This window comes from Danio rerio, chromosome 2, assembly GCF_052040795.2.
Source record: "Danio rerio strain M-AB ecotype USA chromosome 2, GRCz13ab, whole genome shotgun sequence".
NCBI classification, from domain to species: domain Eukaryota; kingdom Metazoa; phylum Chordata; class Actinopteri; order Cypriniformes; family Danionidae; genus Danio; species Danio rerio.
This window is the reverse complement of record NC_141022.1, coordinates 40,856,115-40,874,311: the sequence shown is the minus strand read 5'-3', so window position 1 is coordinate 40,874,311 and position 18,197 is coordinate 40,856,115. Positions and strand designations below refer to the sequence as shown.

Below are 18,197 nucleotides of genomic sequence, written 5' to 3'. Positions count from 1 at the left end.
CAGTCAATGCCTATTTCTGAGGAAACGAACTATCCGTTGTAACGTTAAACCACGAGCAAACAAAATGGTTAACGTAGCCATAAAATGCTGTATGAGAAAATTTTTCAAATACTGTTTCACGAGTTCTTGCGTTTTGGGACAGAAAAAAATGAAATGAGACGATTAAACTTCAATAAACTTAAATCAACTTTTTTTGTTTTAGATTAATTTAAAGATTTTATCATTATAGTGTTAAATTTGTTACTTCAACGTTATCAACAACAGCACTTTGCTTTAATGTGGTGTGAAAATGCAAAGAACACGTGAAGAGTATTTTACAACTCAATTCTTTGCAGTAACTGCGAATCCTGTTGAAGTATTTAACATGTAAAGCCTCATAAAGCACAATACACCGTTAATAACATAATGCATTAATCCTTTAATATGTGCACTTTGCAACAACTTTGAGAGAAAAAAAAATCACACTTTTACAGCATATGTCGATTTCTAATCGAGAGCTTCAGCATTCACAACTGAAGATCTACGACACACGACCTCCAGACTGCTGGAGTTATAATAAACATTACAACTCGTCCAAAGTCATTCCACGTGAACCCAATGTCCTCCCAAAAAAGTAAAACACTGTGCCAAACTAACTTCCATGATTAAACATTTTAAATAAACTGGATGAAATGGTTAAATTATACAACATGTCAGTGCTTTACACTGAAAAAAAAAAAAAAAAAAACAGTACCATGAATACAAAATGTCTAGTATAAAACAGAAAACCTGTCAACTGATAGATTAGAAAGTATGCTTAAAAACTGCACTTTAAAAGATGCACTTCAGTTTTGTTTTGTTTTTTGACATCTCAAATATCCCTTCCATCAAGTAAACGGCACAATCTAAATACAGCACGTTCAATAAGCCATGAGAATATGATCTATTCCAATGCTACTAAAGCTGAAATCATTCCAAACCCATGAGAAAGTTTTTACTAAATCATGTGGCTTTGCAACCTAAAAACCATCAACCACACCATTCATACCGTCTCTCAGAAAAGATGATGAAGCGAATGAATCGTTACCGATGCCTTTGGTTCAGTCGGTCCTCACTAGCACCATTTTTTTTTTAAAGGATGTAACACTTCAGTGCTGCGATACGGACCAAACCAATCAGTAATGCATTATCAACTAGAAGCCAAATAGAAAATTGTCTTGAATTTTCTCGACATTTGATTTTAAATGTCTAGCTGCACTTTGTTTTATTTACTAACTGCAGATTTACAAAAAATAAAATATACACAGAGCGATTTCCTTAAAAGCAGTTCATCCATTGCCCTCTTAACACCATCAAACATGAACAAGCTGGATGAAGCACAGCCGATGTTGTGTTTCTTCCTTGTTTTCTTCAGTTTGAACACAATTTTAAAGGCTTAAAACAAGTGCACTGAGATGTTCAAACTTCTCAAGTCTATTACATATACAGTCAGATGTATAACCGACTTCAAAAACAAAAGAAAAGAAGAAATCCTTCAAGTGTCTATGTATTAGATGCATCTGTAAGATGTGGAACTTCCTCTTGGGTTGCTGGAGTAGGATCCTCGCGTTGATTGTTGGTTTCAGAGGTTGCCGGTTCTGGATTGGATGGGGGTTCATCTGTGGACGGTCCTGGGGTTTGAGTACAGTTGATTTGTTCCATGATTATAGGAGGAGGCTGAGGAGAAAATGAGAGAAAGATTAAGAATTCGAATAAGAATTCAAATTAGAAATAAATTAAATTATTTGTATACACAGTAGCATTCAAAATATGGGTTCAGTAAGGTTTTTAAATAAAAATCTATCTTAAATAAATGATCTTCCTTTAAGAAAGAAAAGTATAAGTTTTTACAAAATATTAAGCAGCTCAACTGCAAACATAATCGATAATTATGAGCATATTTGAGTAATTTTTGAAAGACTGAAGTAATGATGCGGAAAAATGAAAACCTTTATATTAAAATGTAATAATTTTAATGTATTTTTGTTGGTGACTGTACACATCTATATAAAAGATATGAAGACCATACTGTTAATATTCAATATAAATAAATTAATTTAAAAAAATGTAAATCACAGGAGGAAGTATTGATTAATTGGTGTTTCCAGATCGTAAAAAAAAGATACAGTAAATTAAAACAACCCCCAATAAACTTAACTAGGGCTGGGCGATTTGGCCTAAAATCAAAACCTTGAATAAATAAACATTAACTTAATTACGATTAATGAACGATTATTTTATTTTTTTCTTGACCTCATAGTTCACGAAGTTTTGTACAGTAAATATGCTCACATTTTACAAGTAAAAGATTTTTGAATAACTTAAAATACTTTAAAAAAACGTTAAAGTAATGGAAGAAAACGTGCACCATCTATGATTATTTCTTGAACATCTTAATAGACAGAATGGTATCTCAAGGTATCTCTAGCACAGCTTCCAATTATCATCAATGTAGTGCTAACGTGCAACGTTTTTAAAAGGTGCGCAGGTATACGAGCTCGCGAATGCTGTGCCAAACCATACCAGTGCGTTCGACGCAGAAGTATAAATCAGCCTTAAGAGAGTAGGGTTACATGACTCCACACTGGCCTAAAATCAAAACCTTGAATAAATAAACATTATCTTAATTACGATTAATGATCGATTATTTATTTTTATTTTTTTCTTGACCTCATAGTTCACTAAGTTTTGTACAGTAAATATGCTCACATATTACAAGTAAAAGATTTTTGAATAACTTAAAATACTTTAAAAAAACATTAAAGTAATGAAAGAAAACCTGCACCATCTATGATTATTTCTTGAACATCTTAATAGACAGAATGGTATCTCAAGGTATCTCTGGCACAGCTTCCAATCATCATCAATGTAGTGCTAACATGCAACGTTTTTAAAAGGTGGGCAGGTATACGAGCTCGCGAATGCTGTGCCAAACCATACCAGTGCGTTCGACGCAGAAGTATAAATCAGCCTTAAGAGAGTAGGGTTACATGACTCCACAAACTGTAGGGAAAGTAACTGTATAAATTGATCTGGAAAAATCAGATCAATTAGAGGTTCTGAATGTCGATTTCAATTACTTTTCGATTAATCACCCAGCCCTAAACTTAACTCCATACTTCATCTCAGAAACAAATAACCCACTATACAAATATCATGACCTGAAACCACCAACATTACTATGTCTATAGCTTAGGCCAAAACACACAATAAGTAGACATGGCAACATCTCAAGAGCATACAGGAGGAGTAAAACACCATGCCTCTGTTGACAGTGGTTCAGTTTAAAATTGCAGATCACATTTTTTTGATTGCGGTAATATTACTTTGGTCAAAAATAGTGGAAACTAACTGCGAATGTTGCCAGTGCAAATTGCCAACCCAATCAGCATAATTTCAGGAGCGAATCCAAATAAAACACTGTCTGAACTTGCCATACTTTCCTACTTAATATAGTATGAGTAAAATAGTATCTAAGCTAAGAATATTTGAAAAACGGTTGACAAGAAATTGGTCTCTGGATGACCAACTGAATTTACTGATGTTCTGAACACTTTATTATCCCATGTGGCAACAAGAGAGAATTTATGAATGAAAGTGCAGCCGAATACAATTCACACTACTCATATTCATAGTATAATAAACATCCTTTTCTAACGGTCATGTACGAAGTTCAAATTAAAAAGTTTTTTTGATGTACCAAATATTTTAATATCCACTTTTCACTGCCGAATGTATCTTACTGACCTCTTTTTTGAATGGTAGTGTGTACATGTCTATAGTAATACCAATACCAATTTAAAGTACAATAAAAATGTTAGAATCACTTTACTAAGGATTAAGAATGAGAAAAGGATTTCTGATCTGACTTAGTGAAGGATTGAACACTCAAAAGAGGACATTGGTCAAAGGATCAGATTATAAATACAGCTGTGGAAAAAAATTAAGAGGCCACTAGAAAAACTGAGTTTCTCTAAATTTGCAGTTCAGAACGGCAAATTTTTCGTTTTTTAACTAAACTATAATTTTGGACATTTAAATCAACATGATGGAATAACCATGACCTATATTGTAGAATAAACATTCTGCGTTGATTCTGGGATGTTTCCATATACATTAATGTTCTCTCTTGAACTGATTCTGAGCTTATTTTTTACAGCAGATGGCACTCTAAGCAAATTCTTAACCATGCAAATGCTCATCAGGAAGAGAACTTTGTGTTTGGCAAAATGGTTTTATCAGTCTTTTTGTTTGTTTATTTTAAGTAGTATTTGTGTGAAATCTGATGCAAACAGTTTGGATAAAATCGAATAATAGTGGTGGGCAAAGCGAAGCTTCATGAAACACTGAAACAGTCGAAGCAAATGTGTCGAAGCTTCCAAACAATTCGAAACGCATCTCTACAGTGACACCTAGTGGTCATTTTAGATGTATTTCAGTGGAATTGCTTCAGCAAAGCAAATTGAGGTATTAAACTACACGTCATAGAGTTGAGGTTTCAAGTAATATAGTGAAGTGGTCAGAGTTCATGGCTAGCATGCAGAGATAATGGGTTCGAAACCAGGGTGATGCAACAACAGATGTTAGTTTTTAAATGCTTTGTTCTTGTAACGTGCTTTGTTTTGACACCGAAATGAACACTTTGTGAATAAATATGTCTTGTTTTGGTCATAAAACAGTAACATTATTAAAATACATCATTCACAATTTTAGAGTGTTTGTACTCAGGATCCAGACCTGTGACATTTACAGCAAAGTAACTATATTCACACGCACGGTCCACTGGGCTATGTGAGAGTTTTTTCTAACTCTGTCAATCAAAAGCAGATTCGTCAGGTCTCGAAACGCTTCTGAAATGTCCGATGTTTTGAATCACTTTAGTCACATGACCTGGTGTTTCAAAACACTTTAGTCACGTGACCTAAGTGTTTCAAATCACCTTAGTCACGTGACCTGAGTGTTTCAAATCATGCTTCGGTGCAGTGTTTTGAAACACTTGCGCTTCAGGATCTCGACACTATGTCGAAACGTCAGTTTCACGTCAGCCATCCCTGGATAATAGCTGTTTGTAAAAAGCATACAGCGCCATCTGCTGTTCAAAACAAAGCTCAATCAATTTAAGAGAGAAAAGCGATGCATTTTGAAAAATCACAGAAATGATTTTCCAAATGATTTTTTTACCAGAGAAAAGTTGCTATTTAACTACACCACAAAGTCTTCCAGTTTTTCCCATAGCTGTACAATATACAGGACATCCACATCCACATCCACAGATCAATTAAATACAAATCGAACGTCAAGGTTAATTATTATTTGATTAAAAGCATAAACACTGTTAGCTAAACAGCAGAGGAAATTAAACTTGATACACCTCTTCAGACAAACACAGATCTCCCTAAAGGAGAGATCTGGTGTTTATTAACCCGTAGTAATGACAAACAGTCGTGTATTTTAGGCTGTAGCACAGCATTTCCTGCTACAGTCATTTAGAGAAAAACATTAGACATTTTTAAATTGAATTCACTAGAATTAATCAAACAGGCATTTGTAGAAATTCTAAAAAATCCTTTTCAAATGTTTTACTACAGATCGTGGTGTTTACTTTTAGGATCTGTGGGACTTTTAAACAAAAAAATCAAAGTATGTAAACAAGAGATTTTGTGGTAAGGACAGTTACCCGTATTGGAAATTTAGAGTTTAAATCGTAAAGTTGACAACGAACCCCTCCTTTAAAGAAAAAGAAACACCCACAGTAAAAACGAGAGCAAAATAAAAGCGGAACAGAAGCACGTGGGTGGTTTTACTCAACTGTAATTCTAGCAACTGTACATAACTCTAGAACTTTTCCAACCGAAGGCACTCATATCAAACTGGTATTCACCACAAATCCACTTCCCGTCCAGAACAACGGCAGCTCCTTGCGCCACAGTGCCACTGCAAGGCTGGTAAGAAGTGTGCAAGGCACCAGGTATAAGAGGGCAGGCTGACCCATCTGCATCAGAGTCAGAGCCACAAACGTGATGAGAAGACCAATGCCGTAGCCTAAACAAACAGAGAACAATTCGGTCTTTAACAGAGAAGCAGAGGACGGGATGTACTGAACACTCTGGTTTCAGGGTCTCCTTCATTTTTGAGCAATTTCTGTTCCAATTTCATATTCAACTTTTAAAAGCTCCCCAGCAAACATTCTTTTGTTTTTAAAAGATGTCTAAACATTGTTCTATTGACTAAAGGCTAAACTTGGCCTGTCAGTGAAAATTTAATAGACGTCTAAGAATAGGCCAAAACTAGACTCGTCAACAAATGAACAGAAATGAATGACAACACATATCTGTCTATTTGACCACTAGTCTAGTTTTGGGCTATTCTTGATGTCTATTAGATTTTCACTCACAGCACAAGTTTAGTAAAGCTGTCTACTTATAGCTGGCCACTCCAAGCTATTATTACAGCATGGTGTACATTTGCATGGTTTGTTCTTCGTGATGTCAAATTTAACAAACTTAAACATTTTTGTTGCCTTAGATTTTTTTAGTTGAATCAAATGAACTTTTCTAGTCATCTCAACTTACATCAACCAAACTGACTAAAATATTAGGTTAAACTTGGTATAACTTTAAAAAATTTTGTTGAAACCTGATTACTTTCTTAAAATAAGTTAAAGCAACATAAAATATTTGCTGTCTTGACTTTTTGTCATTCATTGTTTTACAGTGTAGGCAGATAACCAAGCACAGAATTAAATAATAATGCCAAGTAGTGTATGCCAGCCCAGGTGCATTACAACATTAAACATATCTGAATTTAACAAGGTAGTCTTACCGATAGTGCAGGCCAGGAAATATATTTGAGAAGTCTGCATGAGGATATCAAATCTGTGACAGTAAGCTACCAGCAGACCTGCGGAAACAAAATGAATGTAAGTCAAGGAGGAGTTTATACTTTTATCAGAGTAATATTTTATTGGAGAATACAACAGCATTGTGCAAGTACTTTACCATGACCTAAAATAGAACTAAAATGGCAATCTTTAATAATTCTGTTCTGCTGAAATGTCAAAGCATTGTCAATTTCTTTCCACAAACCATTATGCAAAAGCATTAGCGACCTTAGCGTAAAAGCATTAGCGAGTTACCTGGCACCAAGATATCACCAAAGCCAAGAAGAGAGAAGGGCCGGTCACACAGGACTAGAGGAGACGAATTTAACCTGGGCACTTTCAGCACCATGGGAAGCTAATGAAGGCACATATGGGCAAATTGGCACCACAGAATATTACAAAAAAAATAATGTATTTACACAAATTAAAATAAATACACCTTCCTACCTTCTCATGGGTAGAGGAATCAGAGGGACCAGCCGCCACCTCTACCATTATGCTTTCCCCACTCTGCACATAATAACAGAAAACAAAACATGCTAAATAATGCACTGCTCTGCCTAAACGTGAAATGTTAAAAATGAAACAAAGATCTTCTAACCTTAGTCAGAAGTGGTGTTATGAAAACAAAAAACACGTCATAAACGAAAAGCACGACCAGCAGAAGAGTGCAGGCCTACAATGAGAAGAAAACCATTGCAGATAATGTTAACATGAGAACTTTATGCAAATAGTCAGCGGTGTTTACCAGCATTTTTAAACTGACCTTGAAAGTGGGCAGCCGGATTGTTTTCAGCATGTAGAGACAGAATGCGATGCCTAATGCATCCTGAAGTATCCATGCCCACCTAAGGAACAATATTTTTAATCAGATATAGTGCTGAAGAGCAGTACGTTAACATGGACCCCAATACTCCAATTTTAATACCACAAAGACAATACTCTGATTTAGAGTGTAACATGTAAGCAGTGATTTATTTTTATTTATTTATTTATTTTTATTTAGACAATTCATAATCGAACTGAACACAAATCAAATAAAGACCAAGCAGCAACCTCCTGCTCTCCCTCGTGAAGCTAATACAGAAGTTACTGAAACTGCAATTCCGCTAGTCTTGGCTCCATAATACAGCAGATTTCTATTGACCCCTCTGTTAAAATGACCAACTTTACAGTGGAAAAAAATGTTTACAGCATGATACAAAAAACGATTTTGGTTCTTACAGCTAAAATTACCCTTCATGACAACTGTGAGGGGGGTGAATTTTTTATAACTCATCCGTTTCATTTATATTAAGTTATATTAAGTTTGCATAATTAAGGCTGTGGCCACTTAAGTGACAGCTAGGTTTTGCTGGTCGCCGTCACTTCACCTCTGCTGATTAGCCACTGAACTCATTTGATACAATTATTAGATGATATGGCTTGCTGTGTGCACTTAATTGTACTAACAAAACCATTCACATGACCTCCACTTCCCTGGTGAGTAAAATTCACCAGGGAATGCTAGCAGTAGCTCCGCTCAGGCTCTGCCTCTTGGCCCTTATTTGGTCACTCACGTTGGGTGTGATGACACGCAAACAAAATAGCGACAGTTGGCCATGTCTACTCGTAGCTTCTTTTGCTATTTTCAGAAACCTATTGGTGACGCCACGGACCATATCTTTTACAGTCTATTATTAAGATGTGGAGTATTCCTATTTTAGTCATATTATTTAAGTGCACTACTGACATTTAAACACCTTAGGGTGCTTTCACACCTAGACTTTTGTTTTGTAACCTGGCGCGTTTCCCCTGTTAGCATAGTTTGTTTGGCATATGTGAAACCAGCATCGCCAAAACAATCAGTCTGAGATGACCTGAATCAGGTGATGTCGACTCATTTGAAACGAACTCTGCAGTGGATTGATTGTAGTAAAAACCAATACAAACTAACAAACCAGGCTATACCACAGTGTATTATGGATATGTTAGGGCTGCTCGATTTTGGGAAAAATCATAATCGCGATTATTTTGGTCATAATTGAAATCACGATTATTCAAAACGATTACTGTTAAAGTCAAAATTATTAGCTCTCCTAAGAATTAAAAAAAAAAAATAATTTCCCAAATTATGTTTAACAGAGCAAGGAATTTTAACAGTATTTCCTCTTATATTTTTTCTTCTGGAGAAAGGCTTTTTTTATTTTTAATGTGGCTAGAATAAAAGCAGGTTTAAATATTTTGAAACCCATTTTAAAGTCTATAATATTAGCCCCCTTAAGCAATATATTTTTTGATTGTCTGCAGAAGAAACTACTGTTATACAGTGACCTGCCTAATAACACTAATTAAGCCTTTAAATCACACTTTGAATCTGAATGCATGTATTTTGAAAAAATATCTAGTCAAATATTATGTGCTCTCATCATGACAAAGATAAAATAGATCAGTTATTAGAAAAGAGTTATTAAAGCTATTATGTTCAGAAATCTTCTTTCCATTAAACAGAAATTGGGGGGAAAAGGGTTGCTAATATTCAGGAGGGCTAATAATTCAGACTTCAACCGAGTTATTTTCCACGCTATAAAGGAAAGAGAAATAAATACAATAGAAAAAAATATAAAACAAACTGTGCTTTAAGCATCTTCACTTTAGCTACAAAAGTATTTCAAAAGTCTACAAAAGTCTTTCAGTCAAGAGCAGAGGCATGTTCTCCATTTGTTTGATTAATAATCATAAAAACAGGCGGCAGAAGGATTATAGCGCACTGTCTCTTTAATAGTTTCTCTTTCGCGTCTCTTTTGATTCTCAACTCGTTTGATAATTACACAAATGATGGTTGACATGAATAATCACTAAACACCGCGTTTTGACTCCTATTTGACCATTAAAGCGCTCACGTTAAGATGACTAGATGTGTGTCCTGACTGCGCTCTGCTCGTCTCAGTGTGCAAGTGAGACCGAATGCTGACTGTATGCTTCAATTCTATGTGTGCGCGGCACACAGAATCATGCGGCCTTTCGCACTTTTAAGAGCAACACGTGTACAACTGGAAAGGGGGCGATAAATGATGCAATAATCGTTTATCTCGATTAATGATTTTTCATAATCGTTGGAAGGCATAATCGAAATCGAAATCGGATTTTCGATTAATTGCACAGCCCTAGGATATGTCATAAGGCATTTATGGCTATATGAAGAGAGAATGTCGATTAGGGTGGGATGTCATCATTCCTACGGGTAAATATAGTTTCATGTCAAATATGAAAGTGAAAGCATGGTGAATTAATAATGTAAGCCGTTTATCCGAAAATTGACCATACAGCAGTCTTGTTTTATTTGTTGTCTCTCTCTATAATGTAAAGCCTATTATGCAAAATTCTATTTGCTCATCGTCATAACTTAAAATAGGAACATATGACAGCTGAGCGAGACTAAAATAAACCATGGAACTCTGACCAATGTGAGGAGTTTACTTGCACGTGACTTGTTTTAGCTGTTTTGGTCCGTTTAGAAACTTTGCAATGTGAAAGCGAACCGCACCAAGAAAAAAAAGCAACATTGTAACAATTGCATCCCTACTTCAGAACAAAACAACTGATCTACAGGTGTGGAAGCACCCTTAATCGAGCGATTACCATTTTGTAGTACTTTTTTGATACATTTTGCGACAGGACGCACACACAGCAGTTGTCAGGCATTTGTTGATAAACAAATGAGAATGGCTTCAAGCAAGAGAGCACTTTTTTGGTGGAAACGGGAAATGATTTCTGTGCTCATCCAGTACCTCTAAGTTTGTCTCGGGGACATGAATGAAAAGTAAGTGAACGAAACTCAATAGTATCTGACTGCAAGGGTGGCCTGTTGCTTGAGAATATTGTATCCGCCGTCGTCTATTTGCACATAGAGCGTGAGAAATTAACTTTAGTTGAACCAAAATCACAAATGGATCTTTGATAAACACGAACTGTTGTGTGAAATGCCAAAGGAAACTAGCGTTGAATGGTGAAGTAATGACATTATTGTGCTATAACGTGTAAAACGGGAACATGACAGGAAAAGCAACTCATGTAAACACCTTAATCACATTGTCATCTTATTCAAATTAATGCAAATAATTAGATTACTGATGTCCATGTAAATGTAGGAAATGTCAAATCCTTAAGTGGTTAACCATTCTTACTGGTCTTCATTGCGGAACACTCCCCAAGTTACGCTGACTCCTATGCAGAAGGCCGAAAGGATCAACATGCGCACCTGTGGCCGCTTGTGACAGTATGGAAGGTTATTCTCAGGAATCCTGCCAACACACAAGGTTTTTCTTTACAACAAAGCTAAAAGGAACTCATATAATTTCATCTTTTTTCAAGAGCATATCTTACCTGCATTTCCCAAATGGTATTCTTCGGACAAAGGGCCAAAGACAGCTGTACAGGCTGACTGCAGACGCCAGACAGAATGTAGCTATGGTCATATACACTGTGGAGGAATGAATGAAATCATCAAGCTAAAGACAAAGAACTCCTGAAAACCACAAATAATGGGATACTTTGTTTACCCAGTTGATCGTAGAAGAAATACAGGAGCACCAGCATGGAGCAGCACATGACCACAAACACACAAATCATGATGGGGGTGACGTCAACGGTCTCCTCGTCTTGTTTCTCAGCACCATCGTCCCTCTTGTGCTTCATGTAGCGTCTGCCGGCACACACAGATGTGGGTTTAGTTGAACGGATTCTGCACGCTGTCAGCTTCATGACTTATTCATCTTGCGGCCTGTGCCTCAAGGGCTCACAATGCTAAAAGGGCACAATTCTTACTTTTTAATGTCCCTGCTGCCAGCCCAGTATCCTCCTAAAGCCACCGTGCCCACTGCCATCAGGAATATCAGCACCATGTTGTAGTCCACCACCGGTTCATTGGGCGCATACATGGCCACCTGCCTTTTCTCCCCAAATGTCTAGAGACACAAAGAAGAGAGAAAGAAACAGCTTTAGTACATTTATTGACTTTATTTAAACGATCTTGATACAATGTAAATTAATTTAATGCCCTAAAGCGACATTAGCTATATTACCATCTAACTTTTTATGTGCATAAAAAACTGCTCAATGTAAACACCAAGATGCAAATAAGTAGTAAGATAAACTTTTTATGTGATAAGAAAAACTGCGAAAACTATTATGAAAATACACATCAAAAAAAGGGATGAGATTTTGTTTTAACAATCACACTCTGCCAGTTTTAGCCAGTTATGACTTTGATCAGGGCTCGCAAAATCTGGTAACCCGACATGCCGGGGCTATACACTGATTTTAGGGGGCTGCCATTTTAAAAGTCAAAGCGAGGCTACGGTGGGAAGAAACCCGGTAGTATCACCTGAAGTCACAAAGGAACGGTGTCTGCGTCTGTGAACCGGGCTGTATATCTCATCAGCGAAGAGAGAAAGTGACAAAAATTTATCATTTCAACGATTTCCGAGTGACCCGAAGGTTAGTTCTGAAAGGATAGTGAAAATAAAAATGGATACCGGACCTCGTTTTCTGCTAAGTTAGGGGAAAAGGCACAAAGTTAGTTAGCTAAAGTTTTCTTTCCCCAAGCAAACCTTTTAGATGCCATTTTATCAAACTCAAGTTAATGAACTGATTCTTTCACTACAAAAGACCTGTCACAATACTGAATTTCGGTACTGAAATTTTAAAAAATGTCAATTTCCTGCTAACATTTAAGTGCTGTTGAGCACTTTCTTAAACACCACTGATTTGCCATAGTATTCATTGGTGCTTAACAAAAAAGACTGTGATTGGCTGTGAAGGTCATCAGTTCACCGAACTTTACCGATGTTTACAGAGTGCAAACACAGACGAGCGATTGTCTGATAAATCAACTGATCTTCGCGGCTTTAAAACACTCCAATGTCCATGTTTGCACTCGGTGAAGAGCAGTGAACAAATGACCTTCACGACAAATGACAATCACAGTCATTTCTGGTGAGCACTGGTGAACACCGGAACAACACTATTACAGACAACACGAGGGTGTGCTACAGAGGAGCTGGGAAGCGTCCCCATGGTGTTTACTTTAAAGCCTAGTAGGACACTTAAGCGTATTACTCTTATTTATGATTAAGAGAACATCTTATTAGAGATTCTGATTTTGATAATTCCTAATATTCTATTTATTGTTTAAATTAGACTTAACTGAAAGATATTAAAGTGATGTTTACACTTTATCTGCACTTTGCAGCAACAGCTGGAGGTTTGTAGTTCACAGCAGTTGTTGTAATGTTTACAGTGCTGATCTTATACTTTTGGGTTTCATCCCACCACAGCCTCACTTTTGTTTTTTTTTAAACGGTGGCTGTGTGAAATAAGCGTGTTGTTTTTTTGTTTTTTTTTTAGTCCGGCTACCAAAATCTAGGTAGCCCATCAGGCACGGTGTAGATAGATTTTGGCAGCCTGGCTGAAAAAAGCAATAGCCATGTGACATCGGGCTACCAGATTTTGTATGCCCTGGTGTTAATTTTGATAGTGTTCGGAGTATAAGTATAAGAAAAAGGCAGTGACTTCTTATATGTCAGCAAATTCCAATTTTCTTTTTGATATTCACCCCCAGTTCATCAGGAAATGATTTTTGTTCTATTTTACTAGTTGGATGGAAACAGTGCTTTATTCGCAAACGTTTTATTCAATATTCCATTCAGTTTAATTCCCTTCTTTGGATTTTATGTGTAATACTTTTGTCAAGTCAAACTAAAATAAAAGGGAAAAAAAATCTATTCGCCAATCGGAGGAAGAGGCGGAAGGACATGCAGTAGTTCGGCTTTCACGTAAGATAAAAAGGAAACTGAAACCAAACCAGAACTGAATCTCAGCCAAACGAAACCACCACCAAAGCTGAATCTCCTCCGAAATTGAGCAAAAGAGAAAGCACAACATTCGAAAACCATCATCAAGTCCTGGAGTGGCAGCCGGTGAGCACTTTACTTTGTTCATTGCAAGAAAATCGTGGCTGGCATGTCAGCATTTGAGGGCAAATTAACTGTGAAGCAGCAAGTTCAAGTTCACCACATAGAAAAACGTGCTCCTACAGTGTTTATCTGCTCGCAGCTGAATTATTTGACGTTACAAATAGTTTTTTTTTTTGAAACTAGAAGATGTTATGAAGCACAAATTTGTAGTTTTGGTCATTTTAATCATCATTTGGGCTATCTGATTGACGTTAAGATGTTAATTTTCTACAGTGATTCATAAGCTGATAGCAGCAGAATCTTATTTCATTGAAATGTCTTAAAACTAAATATTTAAGTTCAGTATATTTAACTGTACTGTGGATTGTGCTTTAGCAAGTGTTAATTCATTATATTTGTAAATGCTGTATAAAAATTCTGACAAAATTCACAAATGTTTGTATTTTTAGGTTTTTTGCAATTTAATTACATATTTTGTATTTTTGTTTATTTGACCATTTATGATGCAATAAATAGATGAGTGAAATCCAGTAAAAACTCCTTTGATGATGTGTCTTCCTTTCAAGCAGGAAAACTTGTGCATAAGAGAAATAGCTTGACAACTTTAAAGAAATCTGTTAGATATACGAGATGTGACAGGAGAAAATTGCAGAGCTCGTGAACAAGTGCAACCCACTGCTTTTAACAACTTTTTTCCAAAAACAAATGAATTGTTGAGAAAGAACTTCAACATAAATCTATTGAGCGATATAATACTGAAAGCAAACAGTTTCTCTTTTATATATTACCTTACTGATATCCAGCATGTCTTTATAGCTCAGCAAGGCCACTGGGATGCCAATCTCCTCATACTGGGATTTATTGCCTGAGGGTGGAGTCTGTAGATCATTTCAAACAAGATCATTTCAGTGTGCCACCTGTAAAGAGGTTTCCTTGAATGTTCATAGCGGCTTTAATGCCGTTACAGTGTCTTACCAGCCTGTCTTTGCTGACAATCAGAAGTCCCTTGGCACCATTGATCTGGGCCAGTCTGACTTTTTCATAGAAAGTACAATTTCCTCTCATCACCATTGGGATGCTGTTTGGGAAGCCACCCTCAGGTACATCAGAGGGCGAGCACAGCACTGAACTGGTCAGATCATAGGTCTGCAGCCGTGTCTATAACCAAAATACGAAAAAAGTTCATGAGTGGCATGTGTTACTAAACTGTACTATGCAATATCTGTTTGTTAACACTGCTACTGATCTGAAATTGCAAAGGATGTTTACTTTTATCAAATAATAACAGTCTGAAAACATTTGTGTGCATCTATAATAGTAAATTTTTTACTAACGGCTTTACTGAGGTCCTGAGGTAGTCGAGCCCATTGAGAGTTGAAGAATATGCAGTAATCTTTGCCCTTACTGTTCCCCCAATCGCTGAAATGAGCCATGCCATATTCACCTAAAACCTGTCAATCAGAAAAGACACAACTCATGATATTTGTTAACCAGTTTGTGCATTTCATCCTTGTCCAAAGAAATGAACGGTGAAAATTGGAGGAAGCCAAGAAGATGCATTTAAAACTACAGTTAAAAGGTGACAATGTTGCATAGAGATTTTTAAAACTTAAGAAACTACATAGACAAATGCACAGAGAATTGTGTATAGTAATGAAATAAAATATCTTTCATGAGCTATTTAAATCAGCTTGTTGCTACAAAATGGACTGATAATAACAGAGCTAGTAGCGTGAAAGGCTATGTTGTATAAAAATGTTTTAGGGGATATCATAACTGACCTTTTTTGCAACTCTGGACAATAATTGCATGTGCTTAAGATAGACACACAACACACCTTTAAAACCTTGTACAAAGTTAAAAGAAAAAGACAATGTTTCATTTGTTGTGATTAAAAAAAAGCCACCAATTACTCTGTCCCTGGGAGCATCAGAGAAATAACAAATACAATATGTTCAAAAAACATTTAAAAATCTGCTTTATGGAACATCAGACGTGCCTTTATTCGTATTAGCTTGTACCAACCTATCATGTTACCACTTGTGGCTGCCATCTTAATGATTTGTTGTTTAAATATGTCCTAATTACTCTTATCTCTATTATACAATGGTAGTGTTTTTAGTTTATTTTGTACATATACATTTTTCATTAAGATCTACTTAACTGCCTATTTTAGTGCTTCTTAACTATGTTTGACTGATTGTATAATTGTTGTTTTTTAGGGTGACAATTTTAACATCTGCCCAGCTTTCTGGCTAATTCTGCTGCATTTGCAGCAATGATCATTAATGTACACAGTCCCTGCCAAATAAATAATTATAAATTCTAGTTATTAAGTAAGCTTAAGTAACAGCGATATTTCAAAACAACATGTAAAATCTGTTTGAACACATGGCACCTTTTGTTATTTTATGCACACACATCTTTTTTTTTTTTGAAGAGGTGTCATTAATTTACAGACTAAAACAATTACGTCTACACAACTATAAATAAAACATCTAAAGGAAATGAGAAATTTCAAGTCATTTAATTTTTTTCCATTGCTGTGTATAACTGTATATTTCTCAGGCAATTTATTATTTTTAGATTATGACATATAAATATATGTATTAAATATAGTTACATACACTTTACCAACTAAATGAGTTTTACTGTAGTGGTAACCTACTGTGCATGTTTACATTTGTATTACGTTAAAAAATCTCCGATTTTAAGCATAACCACTTAATAACAGTAGGGTATGTGTACAGTCTGATAGATTTTAGCTGTGTACATCTGTAATTTTACCTATTGTTGTGTTTATATATGTATGTTAAGTAAGTTTGTAGCACCGTGGTCCTGTATGCACTCGTATGTAGAAGAATGAAGAATAAAGCTCGACACCTATACTCGTGCACAGTTTAACCGTTTACTGTATAAACAATCAGAATCAAATAAATGTTTACGTTTAATAGTGATCCACCTAAAATAGCAGTTTGTTCTGTGTTTGATCAGAGTTTGTCCGAAAAGAGTGTCATGTCAACAGGAGTGCGCGAGGACTCGGCCGCGCGGGCCCCAAACATGCACGAGCTCAAGTCCACCGCAAGCTAATCCTACATAGCATCTAGCCAGGACTCATTGGATGAAACTGAAACTACCTGATAGCAAACCCGCAGAGGAACACATCAAAGAGAATACGGGTTTTTCAGTGTCTTCTTAGGTCTTACCTGTTCGACTATAAGAGCTGCCAAAAGGAGACTTGACAAAAATCTCATGATGCCTGATTGTTGTGATCTCCCCCATCCGCACTGCCCTCCTCCGGCTCAACCATCAGCTGTTTACGCATGTCCCGCCCACATCTTGCAGTAAGCTGCCGATTGGCTAATGTCGTCCGCTTGAGAACGTCTAGTCGTGGACTATTGGCTATGGTTCTAATTAATCAAATTTAGGCCACGCCTTCACTTCAAAAAGTCCAGTTTTTTCACTCCTTGGTCATATTATGTTCTACAGTCAGATTTGCAAAATCGTTTGGCTTAAAATGCATTTAAATTATATTTAAAATAATTATTTTAGGTTCACGAATTTTTTTAATAGTTTTTTCACTTGCTTTGCAGCCCCTAATGAATCGATCTATATGACATTGTCTTTTTTTCCTGTTTCATTGTAGAGTTGTAGAATGTGTGTATATGTGTGTTGATAGACTAAGAATAAGATCATGTTTATTGCATAAGATAATGCTTTACTTAATAAAATTAAACGAACAATGAAAAATGTGTTTGTTTTAATTAGCAAAAAAACAATAATAATATTGATCGGGATACCCCCTCTGTTTCATTTTTTCGCTAGGAAAAACAACCTATACGTACAGTGCTCAGCATATTTGAGTACATCCTTACAAATCTCTCATTTAAATTAATATTTTCTATAAGATACTTTACAACATTATACTTGTGCATATTCGTTAGATTAGTCAGTACTGAAGCCAAATCTGGAGCTTATCCAACAAAATAACTTAAAATAATGTTTCAAAAATTAGTAGCCCAAATTTATATGTTAAAGAAAAATATTAAATAAAATTTTCAAAAATAGCAAAAGTCAGGAGAAACAAAAATCTATAAAATTCTAGTGAAATGTACTTTGTATTTGTATGCAATATTTTGCATGAATTTAATTGTGTTAACTTTCAATTTCAAAAGATGTTCTGTGACTAAAATAATATTTGTATATCTGTTTAATAAATTGTTTTTTGTTTAAATGCACCAAAATATATTACCTATATTCACTGAGAAATGGAGAAAAATGTTAATTTTTAATATGGGGTGTACTCAATTATTCTGAGCACTGTATATATTTATATAAAAACA

General features: G+C 35.7%; 1 protein-coding gene across 4 annotated transcripts; it reads right to left on the bottom strand.

Moving 5' to 3' along the window:
• Positions 1-398: 398 nt before the first annotated feature.
• sppl2b (signal peptide peptidase like 2B) lies at positions 399-17,190 on the bottom strand. 4 transcript variants are annotated; one of them, XR_015477553.1, is made up of 15 exons: positions 17,061-17,143; positions 15,189-15,305; positions 14,830-15,012; positions 14,643-14,732; positions 11,705-11,844; positions 11,440-11,582; positions 11,264-11,360; positions 11,065-11,181; positions 7,665-7,746; positions 7,500-7,574; positions 7,346-7,408; positions 7,154-7,253; positions 6,841-6,918; positions 3,019-6,060; positions 399-2,602 (listed from the first exon to the last, which is right to left on the bottom strand). XR_015477553.1 is itself a non-coding variant. In NM_001045244.3 (15 exon segments), coding segments are annotated over 15 exon segments (1,668 nt in total). In that variant the 5' UTR covers positions 17,109-17,190; the 3' UTR covers positions 399-1,521.
• Positions 17,191-18,197: the final 1,007 nt, after the last annotated feature.

Coding starts and splice junctions, on each gene's coding strand:
- sppl2b (XM_087238841.1), bottom strand. CDS start 17,108: ATGAGATTTTTGTCAAGTCTCCTTTTGGCAGCTCTTATAGTCGAACAG. Junction 15,013..15,188: donor CTCAGGACCTCAGTAAAGCC/GTTAGTAAAAAA, acceptor TTTTGGTTATAG/ACACGGCTGCAGACCTATGA. Junction 11,583..11,704: donor GGCAGCAGGGACATTAAAAA/GTAAGAATTGTG, acceptor GTGTGCCGGCAG/ACGCTACATGAAGCACAAGA.